This window comes from Pyxicephalus adspersus, chromosome 6, assembly GCF_032062135.1.
Source record: "Pyxicephalus adspersus chromosome 6, UCB_Pads_2.0, whole genome shotgun sequence".
Taxonomy (NCBI): domain Eukaryota; kingdom Metazoa; phylum Chordata; class Amphibia; order Anura; family Pyxicephalidae; genus Pyxicephalus; species Pyxicephalus adspersus.
Genome location: NC_092863.1, coordinates 79,586,889 through 79,606,875, shown reverse-complemented (window position 1 = coordinate 79,606,875; position 19,987 = coordinate 79,586,889). Strand labels below are relative to the sequence as shown.

Sequence of the window (19,987 nt, the reverse complement as noted above, 5' to 3'; positions counted from 1 at the left end):
TATTGCTGCCTGTATTGAATATTACATCAATTTTTCTTTTGCAGCAGTTCTGCGATCAACAAGCACTGGGAAGCAGAACTGGCCACACTTAAAGGAAATAATGCCAAGCTCACAGCAGCTTTGCTGGAGTCCACTGCCAATGTTAAACAATGGAAACAACAGCTTGCTGCATATCAGGAAGAAGCAGAGCGTCTCCACAAGCGGGTTGGTACTGAGTTACTGATGTCCTCTACCAACACTGTATTGGGGAACTGCAGCAAATGTGGTATTGCTTGCTATGTCAATAGGAATCGACATATATTGTTTGTTTCCCATGTACCAAAGGGGCAGAGTGAAGACAGTGTAACCCTCAGTGCAGAATTACTTTACTGTACACATAGATGATTTTTATTACTTACATAGCAATTAGGCTGGAAAGACATAATGCTTTGCATTGCACATTATCACTCGAACAGACATAGATAGATTGGATGTGTTGGTAAATACCAATCGAAGATATATAAGTTATGTTGTATGCATGAAAGATCCAGTAAATTCAGTTGAACGTTCCCATTTCTACTGTGGATCTTCTTGTTCCCTACCCCACCATAAGAGGTGCACAATTATGGTCACGTGTGTGCTGTGTTTAAATAAATCAAATCATAAGGGTAGGCTGGTCAGAGGCAACATTGTCAGCACGTCTGCTTGTGTATTCTAGACAATAAATCTTAACACTAAATTGGCTTCAGCAGCACCATATAGTTCATGCACATATTGCTAAAAGTATTCTCTAAAAAATGCTCAAGATTTCTGGGTTTGGAGTGCAATAATTTTTTGCAGATTTTAACAATTCTACCTCCTCCTCTTTCTACTAGAACCAATAAAATGTGGGAAGGGGTTGGGCTGGCAATTGACACTGCAGGGAAGTGTCACATTTGGCATATTAAAGTACACATTTTGGTGCTGATCACAGGTAATTATATTATTATAAATATGTAATCATGAGTACTTAAAATGTTTTCAATGCAATATTCGAATAAAGCAACTTGTGTTTTAGGTTTGACAGTCCTTGATGTAACTAGCACAAGTGAAACATTCCATAAAAGTACAGTGGAATGTTCAGATTGTACAGCAATCTCTCTGCTTCTTCTCGGGTAATTATTCCTTTTGAACTTATCTTTACACAGGTGAGCGAATTAGAATGTCTCAGCAGTCAAGCGAATGCAGTGCAGACGCACAAAACAGAACTTAATCAGACAATACAAGAATTAGAATCTACCCTGAAAAAGAAAGAGGAGGTATTTCATCATTTAAATCAATAGGTTTTTATTGTGTCTTTTTTTGTACTGTACACTGGAAGTAAATGTGAGAGTTATTTTATTATATTGTTTTTATTTCACAGTATTTACATAGCGCCATCATATTACGCAGTGCTGTACATGTCACTAGCTGTCCCTCAAAGGGCATAATGTCCCTATCCCAGTCATATGTCTTTAATACAGGAGGAGAACATGCAAACTCCATGCAGCTAGTGTGCTGGCCAAGATTCAAACCTGGGACCTAGTGCTGCAAAGGCCAGAGCACTTACCCCTGAACCACCATGCTGCTATAGTCTGTATTAAAATAAATCGAAAGGTACACAGGGTTGGATAAACATTAATTGTATGCATTTATAAGATATGTAGGTTTCTTTACGTACATTTCAGTATTAATCTGCTAACTTAGTGAAATATTCATGGCAGAGCACAATGCCTTATTACTGCCATCAATGAGCAGCTCTGTGACCCTGTTACATGGAAATTGCTTATGTACAATCATCTTTCTTCTTGCTAGATACCCATGGTATGCTACTACAAAATTTACACGTCATAAATCTGTCCAAATGCCAGTTAACTGGTGCAGCAAAATGGGTCCATTTATAGGTCACAAGTTTTAGACTGTTTTGATAACAAAAGATACAACTGTATGTTGGATTTTTCATATCCAGCCAATTCTGCTTTGATATTGGCCAGCATTGGTATCTCTGCATCATTATAATTTTCAGCGATTTATAATCTTAATATATTTATTACATATATATGTTCAATGTTTTTAAAATTAGATTAGTTGCTCCTGAAAGTCTTTTATTATGTGAGGACATATAAGTTCCTTTTCTAGCTATGTGTATATGATCAATGGGGCTCAACCTCATAGAGTGTGGGACCAGTGATTTCGGGCAGGTTTACCTAACATGTTCCTTCCGGTCTCCATCCACACTGTCCACAGTCTCTGGTCGTCTTCTATAGTATGCCTGCTTCTCTGACAGCCTTCATTACATATTCTGAATAATATAAATTACTGCTCGGTTATGTCTGCAGGTTGAGTCTGCAGGTGAGACCCCCTACATCCAGTAAGCTGACTGGTGACCACCAGTGTTCCAGAGTTTGGGCATGCATATGCCAAATGCACAAAAAAAAATGTTTTTTCTAATTTTATTTACTGAGCAGTTTATTATGTTGAAATCCCATGGGCCCCATTTACCTTCTATCTATAAAAACATTCTCAGAATAAATACATAAGTAATCCTCAGTAATACTTTTAGTATTATATGTACTGCCTGGTCAAAAAATATATATTTTTTTTAAATTTTGTTTAATTGAATTTGACTATGGCACGCATTCTCAATGGTAATATTTTGATAATCTCAAGCAATATTGCAACATTTATTTCCATTCAGAGTTGCATATTTTACACCCCGTACAAAGAAGGTACCCCATGGAAAGAAGGTAATAGCAAAAACCAAGCTCTAGTTTAATTTTTCTATATGGTCACTTACGTGTTTATTGCTGTCAGCTTGTCAGAACCAATCTTTTCTAATTGTAAAGCTTGCGATAGGTCACCTCAAGTAAAAAAAGGCCAATTTCTTTTGGGCCTATGGGGTTAAGGGGCCCAACTATGACTGCTTCTCTCTCTTATTTAGTAGTTGTTTTCAAATTGTCGCCCATAAAATTTAGCTAATTTTCACCTTTCTTTATGATGTTTTTGATTCTAGTAAGAATCCAAAAATTCCAAAATTGTAAAACTTTACTTGGAATAAAACAACATTGCATAAAGTTCAAAAATTAAACAATTTATTGTGATCCCTTTTCTCTGTGGCATTTGTTAGCATATATGGAAGAGCGGTGATGATGGTCACAGTGCAGTGACTGTCTGAAACTTAATATTATTGTCTGCTGTGTTCTAAAATATGATTTTGTTTTACATATTTTGTCATCTGTCTTTTAGGAAATAGAAAGACTAAAGGAAGAAATTGAGCACGCAAAAGAGTTGCAAGAGCAAAGAGATTCTCTGAGCCAAAAATTACAGGTACTTGTCATTACACATATGGTACTTGCTGGGGGGGAGTCAAAGGTTACACAAAGTCTGCTTCACTTTGATTGATGTCTACATTCACACAGGCCAGGTATAGTACAGGTTCATGTTAGAACTCCAAGTAAATTTAGTTCTGTTACTTGGAGAGCTGTTGTTTAGTATGAGAGGGTTAGTGGCATTTTAAAAATGCTCCCACTTGTTCATTACATATATACAAGGACATGCACCTGCTCACTTGATTACATCCCCTGAGGCCATTATACTGTGGAGATTGAAGATTTTAAGAATGCATGTTAAACCCCTTCTCAGGACTAGAGTTCTGCAAAAAAAAAAAAACAAGATAGACCATGTGCTAAGTTGGCAGGGCTGGCAAAAACAGCCATGGTTTCCCACAAAATATGGTGCTGATTAGTGAAATGTTCTAGACTGTTTCCTTGCCAGCCAGAGCAGCCCCGTGTTTAGTTTTTTGTTGCTAATGTTCCCCAGTTTGTTTATGACTGTACAGTATGTACTACTCTTCTAGCCATCTTATTACATCATATTATGTGTCATTTTGTGATACTAAGGCTCACCATTGGAGCAGGAGGAAGAGTGGCACAAGATAGTTGTCCATGGGGACCAAAGTATAAATCTAGCCTTTCACATTTATTGTACAACATCCAAACGTACAGATTACCCCACCTAAATGCATAATCCAAGTCCCAACTCACACAAATTCTTACATGATAGTGGACATCTCATCTGCAACCATACCTTGTCACCTAAAGGATAACTGTACATTGGCTTTGTTTTACCCTGATCATTATTACTAAGCCACACTGATTTAACCATGGGGCAACTTCATACTGTTTGTTTTTTCTATAGACCAAAATGTGATATCTCAAGGGCCTTTAGTTATATGTACCATTCCCCAGTAAGTTTGGTACCTGCATTGACAGACACCTTCTTACCTCATTTTCCATTCTTGAATTTCATTACATGAAGAGATCTCAGTTGTCTACTTTCCCTCTTCCATATTCAAGTGACAACTTTAAGAAAACAGTTTACTTAAACTAAAATGTAAAATCTGCTTATGCATTCACTTTCTCACTATCATCAAAAGACTATTAATATAGACTGATAAGATTCTAATTGCACTGTTCATCCAGAAGCCGGTATCATGGACACAGCACTCTTGGTTGAATGAATATGAAGGAACGTTTGATAAGTGTTAAATAATTAATCTGGAATGAAGCTTGGAAATATACAAAGTAATAAAGACAGTTACAAAAATAAAATACCAACATGAAAAAATGCCCCTCCTGCTTAAAAAGTGCAAGCAAGAAAGGTTTTGTTTTATGGCAGATGAGACAAATGTCTCTTTTAGAATAATAGATGCAAACTCTTTACAGAATGCTTTTCAACATTTGTATTCGTGGCTCAGTGATCAGGATATATGGTGGGGTGAATGAACATAGGAGAAAAACCAAAAGCAGAAATAAGCTGGTTAGAAAATTCTGGACCATGTGGGGAACTCGTGGCTGTGACATTGCGGTTGGCATCCTTTTAGCGTAGCTCTCTGTAGATAGTTATTACATCAGTTTCTGAACATTGCCCCTTGTGCCGTTCACATGGATAAAGCCAAGCTGGGATTGCCTTGCCCTGTTGAATACTTCAATATGTAACATTAACAGTGAGAACAGAATTTTCTTTATGTCCCATTCCCATTTTATCTTGCTTTTTATAACATCTGAATGTGGTTCACAGGGTACATTTAGTATAAAGCCAACACAAATGAAACATTGACTCTGTTAATTTAGGAATATTTATCTGCATAAATATGGAAATTATATCCCCTATCAATGCATATAGATATTCAATAAAAGATGGTTCATGCACAAATAATAGCTAGTCATTCAAACTGTTTAATTAAGAAAACAAGGTAAAACAAAGTACACAGCAATATTGTTTGATATCTACACATAGGAACTTCAATCAATTATTTAAATATCACATGGACATAAAGTTATTAGTAGTAACCCCTGTAATAATCTAGTAACTTACTTAGTACGCAAATCAGTAATTACAAAATGGCAAAGGAATGCAGTAATATTATAGACACCCATAAGACTACAATCAGGAATATCTTATAGCTACCTGCTAAGAGGTTAATGGGTACCTCAGGAGCCTACTTCCTTCCGAAGAGGACTCCAAAACTGCTTACTTATGGATACCCTCAGGAGACAAAGAGAGCCAGCAAGCAAGAGAGGAGAGCAAGTAAGATGACTATTGGTTACTGTAACTTCAGGAATTTACTAGGCCTCCTAGCTAAGTTGATATGGGAAGCTGCAGACAAAGCCAGGCAGGGTCATCTAATTTTAGTTGTCACCAAAAGGTCTGGATGGGCCATCAACCCAACCCATCCGTTCAATTATGCCTCCATCTTCTGCTGACTCAGGCTTGATGGATTTATTTCCCCTTGAAGGCCCTACTGGTGATCTGTTTTATCATCTGTTTGTTACTTCTGTGAAGTCCTACACTTGGAGACTCCCTAGGAAGGCCAGAGGCCAGTACAAAGATAAAACAGGTTTCATGTTTACCCACAACATTCCTGCACTGTATTCCTGTATTGTTTCATGCTACTTAGATACAGTCTAGCTATTAGGATTTATCCTACAGTGTACTATATACATTTATCCCCGCACACATACCTATACATAAATATATATACACATATCTATTTACATATTCGTAAACAATCTTTGGGTGCAACAGACCCCCGCTTGTGGCTATCCAAGCATTAGCCACACTAGAACAATGATTGTTTATGTCTGGATTCCATTCATTATTCTCAGTTCTTCAGTTATTAGCATATGCAATAAAACTTTCTTTGAAAGTTAGAATAAGTCTCTGATATGTTAAAAAGAGAAAGGCAACTTAGGTAATTTCCCGCAGTCTATTGTGCTTTCTTAAACAGTCCATAATTTTTAATGATTGTGGTAGCAAAGTCAAATATTATAGATTTATAAGATTTATGCCCAAGCGATCCATTAATCAAGTCCATCATAGGCATGGGCACTCTGTGCCTTTAGTTTAAATATTTCTTGATTGCAGACACTCACAGCTGTAGGTTGGTAGGCCTTGGAATCCGCCAGTCACCTAAGGATACTTACGGCACATGCATTAAAATCAGCACATGTCACTTCCAGGAGAAGCCTTTGTCAGGCCAATTGAACATTTCAAAAACTTTTGTCAATAATACTTTGAGGATTATTGTTGTAAATGATACAATATACTAAGACATAAGACTGAGACCTGTCACATTGCTTATACTATTTTATCTATATATCTATACTACCAGATACACTACCTGTAGCCATCACCACATCATCAGACTTACACACCTTTCATCAGTCTGGCAGTATGCCTGCCAATCCCTTGGCATGCCTTCTGCTGTGCATCCTCCCCATATGTGCTGTATCAGCAATACTGACAGTGTACCGGAATATGTGTCTAGCTTGGCAGGAATCCGAGCTGGGGATTGACCATTACCTTGTAAAGCAGACACCTTACAAGAATATGCGTCCAGCCTGGCAGAGTCCCGGGCTGGGGACTGACTATTACCGTGTGCTGCAGACCACAATAGTGCACGAACCCCATGACTTGGGCACTCAGGTACACTGAATCCTCTCGTTCCTCTGGGAGAGGTCACATTAATAGGCAATTGCAAGGAAACAAAACAAGTTCATCCAGAATCAGACATGGAATCAAATCCAGAAAAGTGTGTCCAAGGAAGAGGTCCTCAGTGGAGGCTAGCCTCAGGCAATGGTAGCCTAAGTACAATGGTACTGATTTATATTACTCACTATATACTAAGGTCTCACCAGTCTAAGTATCATAAACAAGTCTGATCCGTTTAACTCAGTATCTGTAACCAATATGGCACATATTAGAACTGTACTGGGAAGTTGCTCATAATCAATACTCAAACAATCAATAAAAGTGTGAAGAACTGAAACACTCATTACGATAAATTGGTAATATTTTCCTTTTGTGGGGTAACTCTGATTACAGATATAACCAATGTAAGGGGATCTTCTTAGATTAATGTTATCAATATCAAGTGTGAACAAAGTCAGGGGACCTTCTCAGATTATGGGAAAATATTTTTAATATTAAGTACACCTATCTCCCCCCCTTGAGTAACTTCCAGTAAACACACCTCCCCCTTTGAGTAAATCCCAGACAAAGGAATATGGATCAGATATAAAATAAAGAAAATAGAACTGTGTGCTTTTGTCAGAGACATTCTGACAAAACAACAATAGGGTAAAATTTCCAAAAACTTTAGCTCACAGGGAAAAAAGGTAATACAGATTTAATACTTCCTTAACTTCCTTTCTTAACCCATTTAACTTTTATTGTCAAGGAGCATTGAATCTATATTTTTAACCAAAAATTAAATGTCTGCCTTTTAAAATCGAGCAATAAAAAAAGTTCTGGGAAAGAATGACCTTCCCTTTAAATGGTCCTTTCCTAAAGGCAGTTTCTCTAAAAGACTAGTGATTTGTATGTTAATGAATCACTTAACAATGTGCAAGTCAGGCCCAAAAGGGAAAAAGAAAACAAAAGAATGCAGCTACCAAAAAATTTTTGAATTGTTTTCCAACCTGACTGCAATTATACGATTGGAGGCTTGTCCTTAAAACACACCAAAAATTAAAATGAAATGAAATATTAAAATAATACTAATTGGTATTAATCAACAGTATTTGTATAATACCAACATATTATACAGCGCTGTGCATTAAGTAGCACTGTACATAAAAAAGAGCAAAGCCAAGTACTGTGTGTTTTAGGGTCCTCTAGTTTTACCTGTCCAGGTCATACCAAGATTCCATCGTTGATCAGTATTTTCCCTAAAATACAAAACTTCCAAGTTATAACTATAAATACAAAACTTCCATTAATAACATTGCACTCTCTGTGGGAGGTTCCCAACAGCTTGGCCACTTATTCCTGACAATCTAAAATTCATAGTTCCCCTGTACTCTCCTTTAAAAGCTCTGAACTCTTCTAAGAATCTGTTTAGTTGAGTTTTCAGTTAGTCATTCTCAGCCTGTAAAGAATTGTTTTCTGCCTTTGTATTTTTGAGAGAGACCCCTGGCTTGTGCTTATGAGGATGGGTCGCCCAACATGGTGAATACACCTCAGTATCACGTCTGTATGTTTTATATGGACGTTGGTTTATCCTCTTTTCAGTACAAAGGGACAAACAAAATCTGGCAATGTGGCCAAATAGTCCACAAGCATAACATCTTATCTTGTGAAAGGCATTAACACATTTACGTACCCCTGACACAGGTTTAGGCTGAGGACCTGGAATATATGGAGCCTTTGATGACTGCTTACAGTACAAAGGAATGGTTTTATTAGAGATCTGACCTTCCCTACAAACACTGGATGAGGACCTTATCTCACTATACAAACAAGACACACCAGTTTCATTTGCAGGTGGGGGTTGTACAACTCTCTTTGCCTAAAGACATAGAAGGACCTTCTATTCTATTAACAAACTGATCCTTCTCCAGAGGCAATGTTTTGTTCTCTCTTTCCTTTTGCTGGTTACTCTTGGCAATGGCAGTAGCCTTACTGATGGACATGTCATCTGCACAAGCTGGTGCAGTGTTTTTATCTTGGTCCAATTGGTTAGAAATGGCCGCCCTTCCTTTCAGAACAGTAATGGTTTGTATCAGCCGTGCCTCTCTCTGCTTGCACTTGGTGTGGTCAATGGGTTTGCCTTTTTTCATTTCTGCGATTTTCTCTTGAGCAACTTTATAGGCACTAGTAAGGTGACCAAACAGTCTCAGATTTCACCAATAACTGCTTGTATTTAATTAATTCACCTTGAGCAGATCTATAAATTTTACCTTGCTCTTCATGAGAAGATCTGATCATCTCATTTAAGGTGGAAGTCTTATTTAACTGATTATGTAAGTTTTGGTTGTCTGCTTCTATTTTTATTCTTTTCTCTTCAGAACTTTGTACCAGGTCTTCTAATTTCTTATATCTAGCACTCATGGCCACGGAGGCCACATACATGCCTGCCATTGCTAGACTTTTTAACTTCTTATTCTTTTTACATGTCTTAGTTTGTTGGTCGAATCCTGCACATACGACCATGGTGCTTCCTGGCCTTTAGCATCTGAGGCAAACTCATTACTTTTATGCTTAAGAGTGTATGCTGATACAAAACTTTCCAATGTGGACAGTGCAGCCATCTCCCTCACTTGTGCACTGAATTTACAATTGGCCTGCTCACCCAATGAGTCCTTCTCACTAAATTAGTCTATACACAGATCATAGCCTAATAGCAACAAGTCTCACTCACACAGTGAGTGTATGGGGAATAGCACTGATAAGTTTGTTTAGTTAACAATGGAGGGGTTAAGGCAAGGCTAAAGGTACAAATATATTTTCTTTACCAGAGCAATAAACTTGACCACTTCTGGTAAGGCCAAAGACCTACTATAATGTCTCAACTATGGATTCCTTTGAAAAAAACGGACTGCAAACAAAGTCTCAACCCCAGATAAAAATCAATCTTTAGTATTCAACAAAATGTATATACCAACCCAGAACAAAAGGTAATAGCTGATAAAGTTATGCAACTCTAGGCTCAAACTGCTAACACAAGTTTTACAACAAGGACTGGAGAGGGGAAGGGCAAGTGTGCAGCAGTGTCCTTTGCCTTAGAAAAGTACAATAGTCATGTTTGCTTAGACATTCATTAATCTTCCCGGATGGCTTGGTGAACAATCTTGGGGGGCCACTACGCACACGCTAGTTTATCTCCCGAGACAAAAATCATCTGCAATCACGTATGCTCTCAAGTAACAGTAGTCTAGAATGTGTATGCAGCTTAAGTGTATGCAGAAAAAAGAATGGGTTGGAGAAGGTCAGTAAGTGATAATAGAATGGCAAGAGAGAGTAAAGGTGCGTACACACTTCCAATTTTTATCGTTCAAAATGAACGACGAACGAACGATCGATTGGGCAAAAATCGTTCGTAAAAAAAGTAACCAACGACGCCGACGAACGAGGAAAGTCGTTGGAAACGAACGACCGGACCGGCGGATCGGATTGGACGACGATCATGACCATCGTTTGTGTGTACGATCGTTCGTTGATCGTCCATGGTCTGAGCATGCGTAATAAACGAACGTTCGTTCACTTTCCTGTCGTGCACATAGTTCCTCTATCGCTCAAACGATCGTATCTATTGTGTGTACAATATCTACGAACGATCGTGTCGTTATCTGTATGTGCAGGATCGGTGCTATACGATCGTTCGTAGATATCGTGCAGGATCGTTCGTCGTTCATTTTCCAACGATAATAATTGGAAGTGTGTACGTAGCTTAACATCAGCTTATACCTGTAATAAAATACTTCCCCCTGATTACATCACCCTAGCCTAATCAAAGCCATTTTATTGGAGCACACAAACTTCTTTTAAAAAGTAACTAAAATGCAATTTTAACATATAGCCTATAATCCTTCCCACAAGCATTCAGCAAACACACCAATACAGAATCCGAAGCTTGGTTGTTATAAGTCAGGGCTTTTCTCTTTTTCTCACATCATTTAAACATGCAGACCTAAGAGTTCAATGCAGCAACTTCATTCTATTTAACATTATTCCTAATTATATTTTCTTTTCTAACTTTAGGAGGTGGAGACACGTAACAAAGACCTGGAAGGACAGCTGACCGACCTAGAGCAACGTTTGGAGAAAAGTCAGGGTGAACAGGAGGCATTTCGCAATAACTTGAAAACTCTTTTAGAAATTCTAGACGGAAAAATCTTTGAACTCACTGAATTGCGAGACAACCTGGCCAAGTTGATAGAGTGCAGTTAAAGAGGTGAAAAGGGCTGCCACCACCAACCTTCTTCAAGATACACCGTCTCCATTCACGGCACGGTGGTGGGCTCTGCATCAGAGCTGCACAATACCTGTATGGGAAAATTCCTTTTCCGAGAGTTTAATTGCAAATTTCGTAGTTGGCTGAAGTGTGAAATTGAGACTTGCTTTATTAGCTAACAGAAAGGAAATTAAAAAAAATAAAACTTGAATTACAAATTACCTCCTTATTCCCTTATTGGCCATAACGAACTTTAACGCATTCAGTGCTAGATCGTCCGAAACGCTAACCCTGAATGTTTACAATTATTACCAGTAGTTTAATGCAATCCACCTCTGGTTTGCTAACAGACAGAAAAAAATAATAGTGTCCAGTGTTTTTTTTCAGACATATGTAGAATTTTTATTTCATTTTCTAGGGTTTATTTTAATCTATTTTCTTTTTTTGGAATACCTGCCTGCAGTGTTTTGTGCAAAAAAAAAAAAAAAAATGACCTTAGTGATGGGGTGCGCCCTTTTTTTTTGTTGTAATCTGAACATTTTCTCAGGATATTTTTGCACTGTCAGAAAAAAGTGCATTACTAATTTACCTAACCAGGATTAAGACAGACTACATCTTTACCTGAAAATGCTTACACTCTATCCTACCCGTTGTATAATGTTCTTCCTTTTTTTCTACTGGAAGCTGTTTCTTTTGGATTTATTTTTTCTTTTCTTTACTACTGTGTCCAGTGTAAAGTTGATCTTTTTAGTTCAATTTTTACACTATTTTCTTTTCATAAAGGGTCTCATTTTCTTATACACTGTAAAGCCAACTCCAAAGGCAGCTGAACACTAGGGAGATTAAAGTTGTTAAATCATTATATATATATTTGAAGAGCGTTATGAAGAATATTTATCAAAATTTTAATGTATGGACTTTAACTGCTTACCAGTATGTTTCAAGATGAATGCAACATGTTTACTTTTTGTCTTCTTAAAAACCATTATTTCTGAGCGTCTCATGCATTTCAATGTATGTAGTAAGCGATAATAGGATATCCTGTCTGTTTTGAATTATAAGGATATATATCGCTGTTGGAAAGCTAATAATTTAAAAAGGTCAGACTGGAAACTCTACTTATTTACCCTCCTTCAGGGTTTAGCCCCTTCATCCACAATATATACAATAATTTTTCAAGGATTTACTATATACTCTATATGACCGACCGTGACTTGTTAATTAGTGGTAAGGAAACATTTGTTACTCTGTAAAAATAAAAAATTGCAACCTTCATTCCCTCCTTCACATGCCTGCAGCAGATAGTGGTTGGTTACCCCTATGTGCGTTAACATGAGATTCTTTTTGTAAAGGCAACATAGAACTTTTAATAAAATTAAAAATGGGCTGCCAACAGCACATGACAAACCAGACATCTACGTTCTCTGTACCATAATACACACATGACTCCCATGTGTGCAGTGGGGTATCAGTCAGACCCCCCATGTGTGGATTGGGGTGTGATGTTAGCAAGGTGTCATTAAAAATAACAACATCACACCGCCAATCAAGCATTATGGAAAGCCCTTTACCACAACACATAGGCATAAAACTGGCCTTAAAATATGTATTGTAGCACTTAATTATTAGCACATCTGCACTTACATTTTTCTTTTTCCCCCTGCACAGTCCCACAAATATATGTTTAGACTACCAGTAACATTTACCCAGCTTTTTGTGGTGGTGTGGTAACTATACTGCTCAAGTCTATAGCTCAGTGTTTCTCAACCTGGTTATGTGGAACCCTAGGGTTCCTCCAGAGGCTACAGGGGATTCCTTGAGCAATGAACAGTTTGTACCTCTCAGGTCAGTCTAACAGATTCCAGTGATCTTTTTGGCTATCTAAAAGGGTAGAAGCCCTCCTAATGGCCAGAAGATTAAGAGGAATTCTTCTGTTAAATATCACACTAATATACTGTGAGCTGTAGATATAGTAATTATAGCCAGGGTTCGCAGAAGACCTAAAAGTTCTTTAAAGGCTTCCCCCATGTTAAAAAGGTCGAGAAACACTACTATAGCTTGTCACTCAGCATCTACCTACATCCAGTCCTGCCCACTGCTTTCTGGATTGACAGCACTGCCCGTGTTCTGAAAACCCTGCCAATGTAAGCTGCAGTAAGGGAAGATAAAGAAAGTTTTTGTTTAATTTAGGAGGCTTGTAGTCTCTTGTAGGCTCTTGTAGTATTAGCTGGATTTTGTACTTGTATACATTAGTCTTTATTTGTATTTTAAAGCTAACCTGTCACATCAGAGGAAAGATTGCAATGTCCTATTGTGTGGATTAGATGGACAGTGTAGAAAGTTTCATTTTTTTTTCATTCAATTTGCATTTTCAGTGGTTCAGTAACTGACATTATCTAAATCTCCAATTTATTGCAGCAGGCACCACTTTGTCAAATCAAAATAGCTGCAGGCTCAGTGAAATGACCATTACTTTGTAACATCTGTACACTGACAGACCTAAATGAAACACATTAGCTTAGGGCCTATTCACATATATGGGCTGCTTCAGTGCATGTGCGTTCCCGAGCATACCTGTGCATATGTTAGGACAACCCAATCTTTTTAGATGGGCAGCCTAAGGCTCCACAATGGTCCAAAAATGTAACCTGCACTATTTTCAGGAGTACACTCCAACGCACAATGCATGGGATATATGTTACCATGCAGGTTTCAGGAACACACACATTATCATGCATGTTCCCACAGCACATATATGTGAAACGGGTGGTATTTATTTAATGAACCTCTGTATTTCCTAGCTCTGTCTTTTCAGGGATAAGTCTCCTTTACACTGAGATGTGTAAAACATATTTTAGAAGTCTTGTAGAAGTCATGTATGTGACATAATGCACACATTTTATTCATTTGGGTCTATGGAAGTAAACAGATCGTTGATGTCTGGACGAGTTTTATTAAATTCACATTAACAAATTCCAGACCTTAACTATTTAGCTGTAAAATGGCACCGATGTTGCAGCCTTTCACCTAAACTTAAATCTTGGACAAACAGGGATTAATTTCTATTTATTAATTATGGTCCCTAGAAAAGCTCAGGTCTAGGACTCAAGGAACTCCCCAGGGATACAGAACAAATTAAAACCTAGCAGCACTGATAGTCTGAACTGGCACTACTGATAGTTTAGAAACATTTAAGCTAAATTTATATGGGCCTTTTTACCCAGCATTAAAACCCAGCCTCTAAACACCCATGTTAAAAAACTGTATTTATTTCAGTGCTCCAGTACATACTAGAGTGTTTTGGGGAGCTTGGACATAAAGAAAAAGGAACTTTACAGCACTTTTTTAAGTGCTTATAAGATGTTATAAACACTTCTATTGGAACCAATGAGTAGGGAGGTAAAAGCATTTATCCACCAATAGAACCATTTATAAATGCTACTATTTAAACCAATGAGGGCATTTATAAGTGTTTAAAATATCAAAGACTTTAAATACTTATATAAACACATTCCACGCAGCATAGGGGTTTGTAAGCTTCTTATACTATGCACTTGCATTAAAGTATCTCTAAACATTTATATAAAAGCATTCAAACACAATATAGGTGTTTTCAAGTGTTTAAAAAGAATGTCACTGAAGATTTAGCAATAAGGACTGGTCATGTAGACTTTACAAAACAAAAAGATTTTCCATTACAGTCAACAGTGAATCGGGGTCCTAGAATTAGTGTTCTATATGGACGGCATTCCTGTCTTCTGGTGTGTCCTTGTTCAATTATTGTATACACATCTGTGCTGATAACACAGCATTTGTTTTAAAACAACACTTATAGAAGAGCTATTAAATGAACAAGGACACTAGTATATTGGGGCTTATATGAAAAGAGAAAGTGGATCCAGACATTTATGATTCATGTGAGTTGACTGGTCATTCTTTAAGGAACAATTAATACAAAAATGTCATCCTACTGGTGGAGAGTTATTGGAAAAAATGTAATGAATCAGGAAATAATGCAGAATATTCAGTCCAGACTTGCTATGTTGAATAAAGAAACTATTGGAGTGCATAAAAAGAATACACGTGATAAAAAATACAAAAAGAAACAACACAAAATACATTTAATAGATAAAAAAAAACATTTTACAAATAAACTTTTATAGTTACCATTTTCCAGACTAATCAAATTAAAAATAACATTAAAAATAATGATAACATTCAAAATTAAAAATAACATTTTCAGTGTGCAACTCAGAAAGTGGCAAGAAACTGTAAGCAGGTGGGAGCCCCTGTATTGTGACCCAAATCTTCAGTAACCACCCAAAAACAGCCGGGAGGTTACTCAAAAGTGCCAGTACACACAGCTAAAAGGGGCTGAGGAGAACATGGCATTTCTAGTTTCTATGTGACAATTGCATAGTAAAAGGTCCATTACAATTTTATAAAATCAACCTCAAGCCAGAGTTCAAGAAAAGTAAAATCAAGTTAAATTCTCCAAAAATGATTTAGAGCTGAGCTCCAGGCAAATTACTAAATACACAAATGACATGTATATAGAGGAGTTGTTTACCTGCCAAAAGTATTTATTTTTCCATCCATTCACTCCTGATATTTACACAGTGCCCCAAATACAGCCATGCTTAGCAGTGATGGGAGAAGCAACACAAAGTCACTCTGTGTTCCTCACCTCCACCTATCTACCTGCTTTTTACACTGAAACACAGCTGATTGGCTCTTTGTGATGCTTCTCCTTTCCCTCTTTTAACTCCAGGTATTTAAACTGCTTCCATTAAAACAAACACAAAGACTTAAAAATGTAATAATAATTATAGCGCCAAATAAATGTGTCTATTTTTTTTTCTGCCTTCAACAGTAGGCCCAAGTGTTGTAGCCAGGGCTTATTTAGACACAAGCAGCCTCCATGGACCTACACTGAGGCCTGAGAAGGAGAGGTCAGTTTTTAAATAAAAGTGTAAAATTCAGAATATGTTTAAAATTGTACCTAGGCACTTACTAGATTTATAGGGCAACATACTGCATAATAGATAGATCTGGATAAAAGTTAAACATTTGCCAGGTGTTACTGATGTCTGGGATAAGAAGTGATGGGAAATACAAAAATAAATATTTGCTAGAAAGGATAAACTTTTACTGATGTTGGGAGGGTTTCCTTCAGAATTCAGTTCTGTCTGAAATATTTTCTTAGTGTTATCCAAAAAAGGGATAGACGTATAGTTCTATCACCTCAACGGGAATCTCAGTATAAACCAAAACCTCAAAATGTACCATCTGTCATTATTAGGGGCATTTACATTGTTGTTGCATTGTAAAGCAATAATGCCGAATATTGTATCTGTTATTATTTGAGATATATATTTGTTGAGGCTGGTACATTATTGGTGCAATCTCTGCCTTAAACACATACTATAGAATATACAATATATTATACAGAATCAGCCTCAAACATACTTGTGGCATCAAACTTTTTTTTGGTATCATAGAATAAAAAGGACAAGCTATATACTGTAACTTAGTAATTTCTGTGCCTGGGAAGACCATATCACAGCGTCCATATCACAGTATCAGAGTGATGACAACCATTGTGTTGGATTTTCTTAAGAAGTCTACGCTGTTTACACTGTTTACTCTGCAAAGGATAAATAGCTTAATGAATACAGTAAAAATTCACTTGAATTAAAAATTCTATTAAAAATTCAATTGAATACCCAATCACATGCAAGAAAATGATTGATGGCTGCCCTTAGCAGACCTAATCCTTGTTCACTAAGCTAAGGGTATTGTCCTTTGCAGAGTAATATCACAGCCTGTACTCCTTTAGTAAATCAACCCTATTAACTAGTAACCTATGAGACTAAATTTGACTCCTATGGAGGACCATAAAGGTTAAATGAATGTAATGAATACTAAACAAAGTAAGGACTTTCACAGGACTGCTTCACTAACAGCGCAAAAGTAGCTTCAAGTTGTAAAGGTTTCACGACTTGCATGTTCCAGAAGGATAAAACGTCATACATCATTGTGCAGTATGCAGAGTACAACAGAAAAGCATAATAATTTGGAGAGGCAGCCGATTAGGTGCTAAGAGCGTGACGAAGGAGAACTGCCCCTCCAAAGCGTTATGCTTTTGATCTATATAAAATAAAATACTTTTCATCCCTTTTTGAATATGCACATCATAAGTCTTTACCTTTAAAAGCAGCAGGGGCTTTTTTTCTATATTTTCTATAAAAACCAAAGGAGATTTACACATGGTTTATTCTGTCGCAAAAGGCTAAATTAGAACAGTTTTGCTGCACTTTTACTACTAGTAAGTATAGTGAAATATTTTACTTACTAGGTGTACTAGCATACTTATACAACCTCAGATTGGCTGTCTTCATTTTATACTAGCGATTAATATCACACCAAAAAGACATTTCAACTTCCTAACTGTATGCATACCCCTCTTGTAATGTGAAGGTACTGAAGTGGTACCACTAAACCTTTATCATAACTTGTCTGTCCAAACATTAGTAAAGTTAGTCCACCAAGGCAGCATAACTATTAGGGGATGAGGACTCCAATGTATGGAGGTCACTTGAGAAATAACCTTGAAAGCTTCTCTAAAGACCACCAACACAAAAACTGATAATACTTTTTATTTTTCAGATATATCTCTATGTCTTTAATTTTATTAATGTCTTACGGATATACTGACCCTCCTGTTTCGTTTGTCTTTATACATTTTTGGTAGGAGATCTCTCCATAGTATTTTTCATTCCAATTTTGCCAAAAGGGCCAAATGAAGCATTCCCTCTTACCAGCATGACAACCCAATATTATTTGTTGGTTTTAGAAACTTTCAGGGAGAGTGTGACACAATCAGTTGGTTTTAGTTGAATTTTTTTTATAGGGATATTTTTCATCTTCAGTATAGAAATGATAAATGAAGGCTTTCACCTTTTCACCTGATCTTTAGTTAGCCTACCTAAACCTTTTGTTCCAGTTTTCAGTGAATCTCATTAGGCTAATAAGATTCTTTCACCTTCCAGGGGCAATATTGACCAATATGAGGACATTTTTACCATCAGAAATAATGCAGCAGATGAAATCAGACTTTCTTGTTGTCTTTGATATAGATTAGGCGTGGGACACGAATCTCTAGGGAAGTTAACTTTCTACAGAGCCTATGGTATGCCCATTTAAGTCAAAAATCTTGCTATCTTGTTTAGTGCTGAGAGCAAAAGAAAATACCTGTTGACAATGGTGGGACAATTAGCTTTGTTGCACCTCTGTGGGAGGGTGGCCCAGGAAGGTCACCTAGTATAAGGCCCAGAAATTTCTGATGGCAGCCCAAGCTAAATCAATATAATTTTCAGAGAATATCCATAGCTGAAAATTATAATTGCCCACTGTGAATCAGATTTTGGTGGCTTCAATGCTTTAAATAACTGACCAGAAATGAATACTGGAACTCCTATTTCTATGAGACTCAAACAGCACCAAAGAGTATCAATATGGCAGCAAGACAACTAGTGTCTTTAGAAGGTCAGCATTATTCTGTTATGACAGGTCCACTTTCACACCTTACTGAGGATGAAGGGGCTAAACACGTATTTAGTATAAATTAATGAATGTCAATCCTTTTTAGATCCACAGCCAGCATTACTCACTGTTAAACTCACTGTTAAAGAAAAACTGAAAACTTGGCTTGATTCAGATTGTTACTGTTCCTCAACATTTAGCTTTTTAAATTGTTCAGATGTACTTTTAACAAACTTTTGAAAACCATGCCTATGTTTATATTTCTTTTAAAACATGTTTTAAAGATAGAATTGTTTTTCTTTGATTGTTCACTGAGTGCAAACGGCATCCTATAATATTGTTACTGTAAAAAAAAAAATCTTGTTCCTCAAGGGGTATAAATGATATCTATTTACTAAGCCCCCACCTCAACATGATGTGAATGTTCTAAGTTCTGGGGTATGGCAGAGGGCGTAATTACTATTATCTTTTCTCCTTCTGTACATATTTTGAGAATTCAATGTAAATTCACAATTACCTGTACAGCGGGTCCAGTACCTTAGGATACAGAGGGTCATTTTACCTCCCTCGGTGGTGCCTAAGGTGTTATTGGTTCTTTTAAAACTGATGTCACTGATTTAAAGAAAAATATTCTTACTCTGTCTTAGTGTGAGTTTATTTATTACATGTGTGTGACATTATTTTCTTTGTTTGATGTGTAAACACTAAAAAAAAATGTGCAATAACCAAATCTAATGTTAAAAAAAAGCCATTTTTCGTAGGTTCCTATAAAAGTCTGATGATCTTCATGGCAGTTACTTGTTTTGTTACAGGAAAAAAGGTGAATCAAAGATGTTTGTGGGAAGCATTCGTCTATGTAATTATGACATATTGTTAGACTAAGTTCAGTTTTGGCAGTGGGTACCGTATGGCTCCCGGCAACCAGCACCTTGGCAGCTGCACCTACCCATACCACTGTGTTAGTTTTTAGATGAACCAGTGTTCAGGGTGGCAACTGGCAGTACTGAACCACTCACTGCCACTCCCATTCATTCTCCATGGGCTGCTGCTACATGCATCATCTCAACACAGGAATTGTTGACCACACCATCAACATGCTGCTACGCTGAACATAGCCTAACTGTACTTTGCACAATATTTTTTATTTGGTGTGTGTGATGGGATTGCTTATAAAAAAAAATTAAGAAAAAACACAATGTGCACATAAAT

At 37.0% G+C, this 19,987-nt stretch overlaps 1 protein-coding gene across 5 annotated transcripts in view; it reads left to right on the top strand.

Annotated features, from left to right (window-relative positions):
- HOMER1 (homer scaffold protein 1) overlaps positions 1–19,566 on the top strand; it is a 76,620-nt gene extending 57,054 nt beyond the window's left edge. For 4 of the 5 annotated variants that reach the window (XM_072416314.1, XM_072416316.1, XM_072416313.1 and 1 more), the window contains 4 exons: positions 45–204; positions 1,167–1,277; positions 3,244–3,324; positions 11,041–19,414. In XM_072416314.1, coding sequence (XP_072272415.1) covers positions 45–204; positions 1,167–1,277; positions 3,244–3,324; positions 11,041–11,229 — 541 coding nt within the window. In that variant the 3' untranslated portion in view covers positions 11,230–19,414. Of the gene's footprint in view, positions 1–44; positions 205–1,166; positions 1,278–3,243; positions 3,325–11,040 lie in introns of all 5 variants that reach the window. The other variant, XM_072416317.1, reaches the window with a different exon arrangement.
- The last annotated feature ends 421 nt before the right edge of the window (positions 19,567–19,987 follow it).